Source organism: Ascidia mentula, chromosome 6, assembly GCF_947561715.1.
Source record: "Ascidia mentula chromosome 6, kaAscMent1.1, whole genome shotgun sequence".
Lineage (NCBI taxonomy): Eukaryota > Metazoa > Chordata > Ascidiacea > Phlebobranchia > Ascidiidae > Ascidia > Ascidia mentula.
In genome coordinates this window covers 20,268,093-20,278,140 of record NC_138571.1, presented here as the reverse complement: position 1 = coordinate 20,278,140, position 10,048 = coordinate 20,268,093, and the positions used below count along the sequence as shown (strand labels likewise).

Below are 10,048 nucleotides of genomic sequence, written 5' to 3'. Positions count from 1 at the left end.
AACAGTACATGCCTTAACTATGTAAAACAGTACATGTTTTTTGTTGAAGAATACGTACAGCCAATAGCAACAACTTTAATTTGTACTTATAATAACGCTGGCGGGGCCGAGAAATGCAAGGCAAGATTGACATCCTTGAAAAATAATCAACGTAACTTGTCACTTGCACTTGTCGGTTTCGTGTTCATTACAGGGAAATCCCCGTAGTCGTGCTCGATTATTCCAGTAGTGTAAACACCGTGTGTCCCAGACTGTGCTGTACCGTGCCAGACTGTGTTTGTGTGTAAACGGGCCTTAAGAGCATATTGTTTTTTGGAAGATTTGCCTAAAGACCAAGAATTTCGATACTTTAGGACGTGTGTAGCATTGCCGAAGCACGTGGTGAACGAAACAAACGTTTTGTTGATGGAATATGTTTTGCTTGCTTTTTAACATACCTCTATACAATGCCTTGATAACTATTTTAGTTCAGAAAGAATAATATTTCCAACAAACATGTTTGAAAAGCTAGTTTAACCATATCACGATGAACCGGGGAAATCCCGTTTCGCCCGTCCGTGAGGTGGTTTAAGTATCTACTGTTACGAACAGTTTGACCATTTAATAACATTTCTATGTTACTTGAACCCATGTGAGTATATGTGCACATTTGCATCACATCATCGCATTCCTTTGTTTCACAAAGCGTGCTCACTGGTTTACTTGCGGGAAATAGCCACAGTAATCGTTGAAATTAATGTAGATTAGACTTCGTCTAGATTCTAGTGATACTTTTAATGTTTGTGACTAGCGTTATGAAGACTTAAAGCCCTGTCATGTGCCTCTTTCAATGTTTTGTAAGCCAATTGACTACATTGGCGATTTGTGACGTTTGTTTGTATGTTTTAGACGCTAAGCTAACTCCGCGGTGCCTTTAGAAACGTGGTACTGTGACCTTCAGAAATCTCGACCGTGCCCTGTATGACTCGACCCTGCCCTGTATGACTGTATGCGCTAAACTGTACCCTGTTTGTACTGACTACCCCAATGCTGCACTGTTGCTGATGTATTGTGTCTCGCCCATTCTACACTGCGTACTGATTCGTTGTTCTTTCACTGCACAATATATTCACTAAAAACCAAGAGACTGGGGTGCGGTTGCGAATTTCTCACTCATCGTACCTGACGTTGGTACCTACGAAGACCTGATATATAGGCAGACCGATAGCGTAGGCCTATGCATCACTTTATTTATGAAGATAATACCGAGCATCCGGTTTACCATGTAACGCAGTCTGTAGTTTGTTCACACCTTCAAGCAAAAATTATACAGATTACCTTAAGCTTATAAAAGCCATTCCAACAAAATATAAAAACCCCAAGAAAACAACCAAACAAACGGGAAACCTACATGGAATCGACCTTAACGGAAACCCAATAGCAGTCGCTCTACTATGATAATTTTAAATGCACTCTGAAAACGAAATTAAGATGTTTTTAAATTAAATTTGTGGGCATTGGTAACGAATGACGCTCTATTGGGCTTCAGGCTGGTTGACAGCACGGGTGAATATGTTTTTCTTTGCGAAAACGAAATGGAACCAATTTAGCATGTATTTTTTGTGTGTAATAAATGTTGCAATATTCTGGGAAGATGTAAGTGCATGGTTGGACGCCAAATTGATGGAAAGAATTCTACTGACCAACTTTTGATGTAGAAAACGTAAATACGAACCGAGTAAAACTGGTTAATTTGTTCTTATTGGTAGCAAGATTTTGTATTTCAAAATGTAAATTAGCTAAATTGCAAGAATGTTTTGAAATATTCTATACAAAAGTTCAGCAAATCAAGGCAGCAGAACGAAAATCCACTGCCAACTAAAAATGACAAAGAATTCAAACTAAAATGAAATGCATTCAAATTTAACCGCGATTGTAGGGAACGATCTGAGTGTTTTTGTTACGCTGATTTTTATCCCACATTCCTTGTAACACATGCAAAGTATGTTAGAAAATACGTGAACAGAAACATGAACATTGACACGAAGACACGTTTTGCAAACTCTCCGTGAGTCCAAGGCAACTGCTTACCGAGTGCTGTTTACACTTTTCTGCCTGAAACGAACGCCTGGTTACAGTTGCCTGCAGGCATAGGTTTGAACCCATGACCGAGTGCTGTTTACACTTTTCTGCTGAAACGAACGCCTGGTTACAGTTGCCTGCAGGCATAGGTTTGAACCCATGACCGAGTGCTGTTTACACTTTTCTGCCTGAAACGAACGCCTGGTTACAGTTGCCTGCAGGCATAGGTTTGAACCCATGACCGAGTGCTGTTTACACTTTTCTGCTGAAACGAACGCCTGGTTACAGTTGCCTGCAGGCATAGGTTTGAACCCATGACCGAGTGCTGTTTACACTTTTCTGCTGAAACGAACGCCTGGTTACAGTTGCCTGCAGGCATAGGTTTGAACCCATGACCGAGTGCTGTTTACACTTTTCTGCTGAAACGAACGCCTGGTTACAGTTGCCTGCAGGCATAGGTTTGAACCCATGAACGAGTGCTGTTTACACTTTTCTGCCTGAAACGAACGCCTGGTTACAGTTGCCTGCAGGCATAGGTTTGAACCCATGACCGAGTGCTGTTTACACTTTTCTGCTGAAACGAACGCCTGGTTACAGTTGCCTGCAGGCATAGGTTTGAACCCATGACCGAGTGCTGTTTACACTTTTCTGCCTGAAGCGAACGCCTGGTTACAGTTGCCTGAAGGCATAGGTTTGAACCCATGACCGAGTGCTGTTTACACTTTTCTGCCTGAAACGAACGCCTGGTTACAGTTGCCTGCAGGCATAGGTTTGAACCCATGACCGAGTGGAAAACAAAGGTGGACAACAAAAGCGAAACCGACGCATTTCCTGCTCCTTAAGAAATGCCACCATAACCTCCTTGTGCTGTTGGCTGCACTCCACAAACTTTCGTGTTAGATTATCTTGCGCACACGTAGAGGTGGATGTTTGTTTTTGTTTTCTGGTCGATCAACATTTTCACCGCAAATGAATCGCGAAAGTTATGAAATGACGGCTCGCTCTGGTCCCCAGGAAAACAGTAAGTCGTACAAACTGGTTATATTATCTTTGTGTGGAGAAACTAATATCTTGTTGTCTGACGCGGTTTCCCGACCGGAGTGAATAAAGCGGAAAAGTCCAAACTATTTTTTAACAAATTTTGACGTCACAATTGACGCTTTGTACCAAAATGACATTTATTTGATAACGTGTATTATGACGTCATAACCTTTACATAATGAAACGCCAGTAAAAATGGGCTTACGTAAGAGTTGGAATATTACAATGACAAACTCAAGGAGAAAGATACTAGACCTCGTAGCGTAAGGGTTTGTTGGAAGCTAAATTACCCGAACTAAAAGCACGTCTGTAAACTTAACAACAATCAGTTTACGAGGAACCTCAGCAAAGCGCGGAGAAAGAGAAGTTGTCACAATTACGTTCTGAGCTTAGAAGAATGAAGATTGTGCTGGTGGTGCAGGGTTTGGTTATCGCAGCACTTCTCGCTCTGGTAAGTTTCATATCAGTAAGAAATTAGCTTTGCGTCAACATGCTATGGGTAAACACAAGTTGGAGCGTAATAAATCAACCGTGTGCTTTGTGAAACGAGATATATTCAATCATGACCAATATGAAAGTTTCGTTTCTGGTTTGGGAGCTAACATAGATCTTGTACGCTTCCACTACTTGGGGTAAATACGAATGGAATAAAACAATGTTTGATACAAAGTGTTTCTGATTACCGTCAGTTGGTTTATTTTTTTAATTTGTGAAAAATTGATTTTCGCCTACAGCATACGTCATCATCAGTTTCTGCAAATAAAATGCATTAAAACACTCGAAGCTACATGCACCTAAAATAAACAAACAAATAAAACTGAATTGGTGAACACAATGTCCCCTCATACCATTGCATCTACACAACTGTTAACTTCACTGCAGTGCAAGGCCCTCTTACACGGGAGGCAGAAAGATAAGAGAGTGCGAATCAAAACAATGACGACCCGCAGCACGAACGCACGACGTCATTGAACAACATTAAAACAATGGTAAAATATGTTCTCCATCCATAAAACACAACATCAAGCAAAACTGCCAGCAATTGCTTACGAATTCGGGGGGAATCATTTTTTAAATTTTTATTTAAACTTGGGTGCGGTTCAGCCATTTGGCTTCGCAAACATCCAGTCCTTTGGCCATGGGCTGTTCCACAAATACCACCGAAAAACAACTTGAAATGCTTATGCGCGTTCCTTCCGGTTGATGCGCGTTTGCAAAATGATGGCGCAGAGCCGTTTTGTCGTTGCTTCTCAACTTGCCTTTGGTTGAATTCCAAAAATGTCGCCCAAGGAGGGGGGTCGTTTGTAAACGATTTGGGCCTGGCTCTTTAATTGCCCTTCTTTTTGTGTGAGCTTGAGAACCTGAGGAAATGCTGTACCCCAAGTTCTGTCTTTCGTTGTTGCGGCGCAAGCGGAATGCTTCACCGAGGACAATCAACTTGTCCTGCAAACGAACTGCAACGACCCTCCTAGTAGCTACCCTTGTGGGCGGTTCGCTTTGGGCGGTCACCATGGTAACTACATATCCATGGTTAATGAAACGACAACATTAACAACAATAGCAGGTAAACAATATAAACTGCTGCAACATGTAACGTGTGCGAGTTTCAGCATTGATGTTGCGACGTGCACAACATGTCATGAACAATACGTTGGCCAAACCAAAAATAAATTTTCAACAAGATGGACACAACACAGATTAGAATTTAACCAAAGGCAAGTTGGGAAGCAACGACAAGGCGGCTCTGCGCCACCATTTTGCAAACGCTCACCCACCGGCAGGAACGCGTTTAAGCATTTCAAGTTGTTTTTCGGTGGTATTTGCGGAACAGTCCATGGCCAAAGGACTGGATGTGTGCGAAGCCAAAATGGCTGAACCGCACCCAAGTTTTAATAAACATTTAAAAAATGATTCCCCCCGAATTCGTAAGCAATTGCTGGCAGTTTTGTTTGGTGTTGTGTTTTACGGATGGAGAACATCTTTTACCATTGTTTTAATGTTGTTCAATGACGTCGTGCGTTCGTGCTGCGGGTCGTCATTGTTTTGATTCGCACTCTCTTATCATTCTGCTTCCGGTGTCAGAGGGCCTTGCACCGCAGTGAAGTTAACAGTTGTGTAGATGCAGTGGTAGGGGACATTGTGTTCATCATTTCAGTTATATTTTTATTTGTTTGTTTATTTTAGGTACATGTAGCTTCGAGTGTTTTAATGCAGTTTATTTGCAGAAACTGATGATGACGTATGCTGTAGGCGAAAATCAATTTTTCACAAATTAAAAAAATAAACCAACTGGCGGAAATCAGAAACACTTGGTTTCAAACATTTGCTATCGGTTAATTGCTGTCGTGTTTTAAGACTGTGCAACATCAGGGGCTAGATTCTGTTCATTTTAGAGATCACGGAATAAAACAAAATATTTTTCAGGGTTTGATTCAGATCTTCGTGACCAATGGTAGGAAAATATGAGAATTTATGAGATTGTGAAAGCTGACAACAAAGAATTAAATATTACCGGTTTTGAAATAAAAATATTTCTCTTTTTCGTTAACGATTGCACTTTCAGGTCAACTTACGAACAAGTTGCAGGAAATTCAGACCCAACAGACTGACCTGGTGGATATTCAAAGTAAAATATCTTTCTATAGCGCCACCTTTTGGCCTTATCATCGCCGCCTAGTGATTACTAGTACAGCTATCCAGTTACCGACTACATTAATGACCTTTGTGTATAGAGTATATCTTACAACTTAACTAATACCAGCAAAAAAAAGTACAACCGAACCATACTAAGAAAACCCGGTGAAGTTTTTTTACACTGGTGCAAAATTACATGTGAGTGCAGGAAACCGATGAAAACAAAGGGATAGAAGGGGTTGCGTTGCGTGCATAAACAACACAGATAATCAAAGAAAACGTGAAGAAAAGTATCAATATGTGGTTTTCCTCCATACCATGTTGGGAAAAAATTATGTTGTATTTTTTGAGAAGGTCCGCACAGTAAATAACATCGGGCACTTTATTAATTTCGGTGAATAACACATAGACGCACTGACCTGGACTAGTCTAAAAAACAGCTTGTTTTGTTTCTTAAGAGTTATATCAGAAAAACATGCATGTTTCCAGGCCAACTTAAAAAAGACAAAAACCAAACGATCCAAGAAATGCAGACCGATTACATTGGAGTTCAGGGTAAGGGTAACGTTAGTGACATAAAACATGTCAACGTTAACGTAAGTTTTGTTGGCAGAGTTGTCGAACAGAGTGGATCATTTGCAGAGTGAACAGAACCGCACATCCAACAGTTAAGTTCATGCACTTAACATTTAATGTCAACTCACACATCTAACATTATATTCACAGAGTTGTCGAACAGAGTGGATCAACTGCAGAGTGAGCAGAACCGCACATCTAACAGTTAAGTTCATGCACTTAACATCCAATATCCACTCAAACATCGAACATTATATTCACAGAGTTGTCGAACAGAGTGGATCAACTGCAGAGTGAGCAGAACCGCACATCTAACAGTTAAGTTCATGCACTTAACATTCAATGTCAACTCACACATCGAACATTATATTCACAGAGTTGTCGAACAGAGTGGCTCAACTGCAAAGTGAGCAGAACCACACATCTAACAGTTAAGTTCATGCACTTAACATCCAATATCCACTCACACATCTAACATTATATTCACAGATTTTTCGAACAGAGTGGATCAACTGCAGAGTGAGCAGAACCGCACATCTAACAGTTAAGTTCATGCACTTAACATCCAATATCCACTCACACATCTAACATTTTATTCACAGAGTTGTCGAACAGAGTGGATCAACTGCAGAGTGAGCAGAACCGCACATCTAACAGTTAAGTTCATGCACTTAACATCCAATATCCACTCCAACATCTAACATTTTATTCACAGAGTTGTCGAACAGAGTGGATCAACTGCAGAGTGAGCAGAACCGCACATCTAACAGTTAAGTTCATGGACTTAACATCCAATATCCACTCATACATCGAACATTATATTCACAGAGTTGTCGAACAGAGTGGATCAACTCCAAGGTCAACTGAGTAACGCTTCCAACAGTTGAGTTTTGTTTTATTTAAATATAAATCTCACATATGTGTCAAATTCTGAAAACCTTTGCCCGTAAGTCACGTCATTACTCGCTTCTGCCCCTAGTGGTGTAGATTGGTGAGATATCTACACCACTAGGGGCAAAAGCGAGTCATGTCGTGAGTTACGGGCAAAGGTATTGGCATACCCAACATATACGTCATCATGTGCGAATCAGAGAGGGTTCCATCTGGCACCGGTATATTCTGGTCATAATGTAGGTCGTGCAAATATTGTGTGGTTTTCACCGACTACTTGCTTGTAAATGAGTTTAACTCAATACTTCTACCAATCTGATGAGGTTTAACCGTCTGCAGATCTCTGGAATCTCATATATGCTGTTTCACGGGATTCCTGTAAGACTTCAGATCTTAAAGGTCGCCAATATATCAGATCGGGAGAAGAAGTTTACTGTGAAGATGGATGGCAGGTATTCATACTGTGGTAAATATCACTAACACAGGGGTGGGCAATCCCTGGCACCAGCGCTATGTTGGGTAAGCGAGGTTATTATGCACGCCAAGTAATTTCCGATTTCACACTACAATATTTAACCATACGCCCGGGATTGTGTTGTTTATAAAGGTCAGGAAATTACACACGAAAGTGAAAAGTCATATATTGACATGGAGGTCATCTAACTTTTTTAGACCAATTCACCGAAAATCAGTGTCAAGTGTTTTACTTGATAAAAACCAGGTGTTCCAGCGTCATTATGATGGATCTGTGAGTTTCGATAGAGATTGGGTGGATTACAAGAACGGGTTTGGGGATCTATCAACAGAATTTTGGATGGGTTTGTATTCCAATAAAGCAATCCTTAACCAAGTACAAATGTTGCAAAACTTTGAATAATAGTTTGTTTTAGTTTAAAATGTATCGCTGGCATAAAATATACGTGCTGTATTTTACGACGTTTCGTCTGCCATGCGGCGAGACTTCATCAGGTATTGATGCCGCAATTTCAAAGTAAACTGCACTAAAACATTCAGGACCACAAAAAGAAAAAAGGACACGTTGACACCGCTTGTCAAATCACGTGACAGAGGCAAAACACGAAACACTGCGGGAGGCGAAACAGTTACAACAAATTGTTATAAACTGCCGGAAAGTAAACACATTGTTCTTTGTCGTTGACGCATCCACTGTTTTTGTGTATGTGAAGCGACTCAAGAAAGAGCCGCTTGGTGTGGTCCAACTCCTTTTTCAGAACTTGGAAAGGGCTTTATCGAAGGCAACTTCGTATCAGCAAGACTGCGTTGGCCAAGCATGCGGTGACATTGCGACACGAAGTTGCCTTCGATAAACCCCTTTCCAAGTTCTGAAAAAGGAGTTGGACCACACCAAGCGGCTCTTTCTTGAGTCGCTTCACATTCACAAAAATAGTGGGATGCGTCAACACTGTGTTTACTTTCCGGCAGTTTATAACAATTTGTTGTAACCGTTGCGCCTCCCGCAGTGTTTCGTGTTTTGCCTCTGTCACGTGATCTGACAAGCGGTGTCAACGTGTCCTTTTTCTTTTTGTGCCCCTGAATGTTTTAGTGTAGTTTACTTTGAAATTGCGGCATCAATACCTGATGAAGTCTCGCTGAATGACAGACGAAACGTCGTAAAAATACAGCACGTATATTTTATGCCAGAAGAGCGGTACATTTTAAATTGCAATATGCCCGTGGCAGCAACAGGAGTTCCAGGTTTGTTTTACTGAACACATTGTTATAACTTGTACACACCCAGTTTATATACAGGGGAACTAAACAACACGTTTCAAGCAAGCTACGTAACAATCCTAGAGTCAATATAACAGTATCAGTTAATCCAATTTAAATTCCTGTGTTTTCAGCAATATTATTACTACCAACAAATTTTATCAGGTTTGGAAAAACTGCATCAAATCACCAGTGGGTCCACTAGATGTCGTCTTCGTGTTGACCTTCAGGATTTTTCCGGAGGTCAAGGTTTTGCCGAGTATAGGTAAGACTATAACGAATTTAACGTTTTCAATTTAATGCCATTGTTTCAACGATAATTTACCCGATGCTATCATGTCGTCAAAACTAACAAAATCTTAAAAGACATTAGGGAAATACCCCCCTTATTACGTCAGATTCCCAAAATTCGGGATTTAAGTTTGAAGCAACACAGAATATTCTTGCTGTGTTTTAATGCATTTACTCGGTTCGGAATAATTATGAAAACAAAAAGTTTAGATACCGCACACACATAGGGATGGTAATCAACTCGTAACGACCCCACATCACCGCTCTTGAGGTTTGCGCGATCGCTTGGTCGCGGATTGCCAGGACCGAGCTCAGTGGGGCTCGGATTGGGTCGAACGCCACCTTTTTGCGCTTAGAGAATGTGACTGCAGAAAATTTTCTTTCCCTTGATTCCAAATCTTCTGAAGCGTAGGCATCTGGAAGTCAGTTCAAGCGAAATTAACCACGGCCAAACCGTTTGACAATTGATGGCAGCAATTCAGTGAATATTAGTGCTGTGTCCCACATCGATACATGGGATCAAATGGTTATTATATTCTCCATCTAACAACCATGCATAATCCAGTGTTTGAAATTTCGATTTTCTGCCCAACATGCTCGGCTCCCAATGTTTTGAATGAGGCAACAAAAATCCCGTAATCGCGACGTGTAAGACGCTGACGCAACTTGATTGTCAGTGTATAAGTTGTATAGTGTAAACACTCTGTGTTCTCTTTGCCCACCCCTGGGTTAGCTGCTGGTCGTTGCGTGGTTGATTGGATATTGTTGGGTCTCTATGCGAGAAAATGGGTACATTAGCCTGCAGAGTTAATTCCTTAGGCCA

General features: G+C 41.0%; 3 protein-coding genes across 3 annotated transcripts in view; all 3 read left to right on the top strand.

The window, feature by feature from the left end:
- The window catches only part of LOC145907419 (uncharacterized), a 292,577-nt gene that overhangs the window by 255,454 nt on the left and 27,075 nt on the right, over window positions 1-10,048 (top strand). The gene's annotated exons all lie outside the window — the stretch shown is intronic.
- On the top strand, window positions 2,973-6,408 carry LOC145906371 (uncharacterized). The gene is made up of 6 exons (XM_082993789.1): window positions 2,973-3,082; window positions 3,432-3,553; window positions 5,527-5,554; window positions 5,666-5,728; window positions 6,226-6,291; window positions 6,350-6,408. Exons 1-6 carry the CDS (start codon window positions 3,031-3,033, stop codon window positions 6,406-6,408), a joined length of 390 nt encoding a protein of 129 aa, XP_082849915.1. The 5' UTR covers window positions 2,973-3,030.
- LOC145906370 (ficolin-1-like) lies at window positions 7,391-9,203 on the top strand. The gene is made up of 4 exons (XM_082993788.1): window positions 7,391-7,424; window positions 7,543-7,655; window positions 7,925-8,021; window positions 9,100-9,203. The coding sequence occupies exons 1-4, from the start codon at window positions 7,391-7,393 to the stop codon at window positions 9,201-9,203; spliced, it is 348 nt and encodes a 115-aa protein (XP_082849914.1).

What these genes read in the sequence shown, in the direction of transcription:
- LOC145906371 (XM_082993789.1), top strand. Translation starts at nt 3,031, where the DNA reads ATGAATCGCGAAAGTTATGAAATGACGGCTCGCTCTGGTCCCCAGGAA. An exon ending in CTCTGGTCCCCAGGAAAACA is followed by an intron (nt 3,083 to 3,431) that starts GTAAGTCGTACA and finishes AACAACAATCAG; the next exon opens with TTTACGAGGAACCTCAGCAA. An exon ending in TGACCTGGTGGATATTCAAA is followed by an intron (nt 5,729 to 6,225) that starts GTAAAATATCTT and finishes GCATGTTTCCAG; the next exon opens with GCCAACTTAAAAAAGACAAA.
- LOC145906370 (XM_082993788.1), top strand. Translation starts at nt 7,391, where the DNA reads ATGTGCGAATCAGAGAGGGTTCCATCTGGCACCG. An exon ending in ACTGTGAAGATGGATGGCAG is followed by an intron (nt 7,656 to 7,924) that starts GTATTCATACTG and finishes GATAAAAACCAG; the next exon opens with GTGTTCCAGCGTCATTATGA. An exon ending in ATCAACAGAATTTTGGATGG is followed by an intron (nt 8,022 to 9,099) that starts GTTTGTATTCCA and finishes AAATTTTATCAG; the next exon opens with GTTTGGAAAAACTGCATCAA.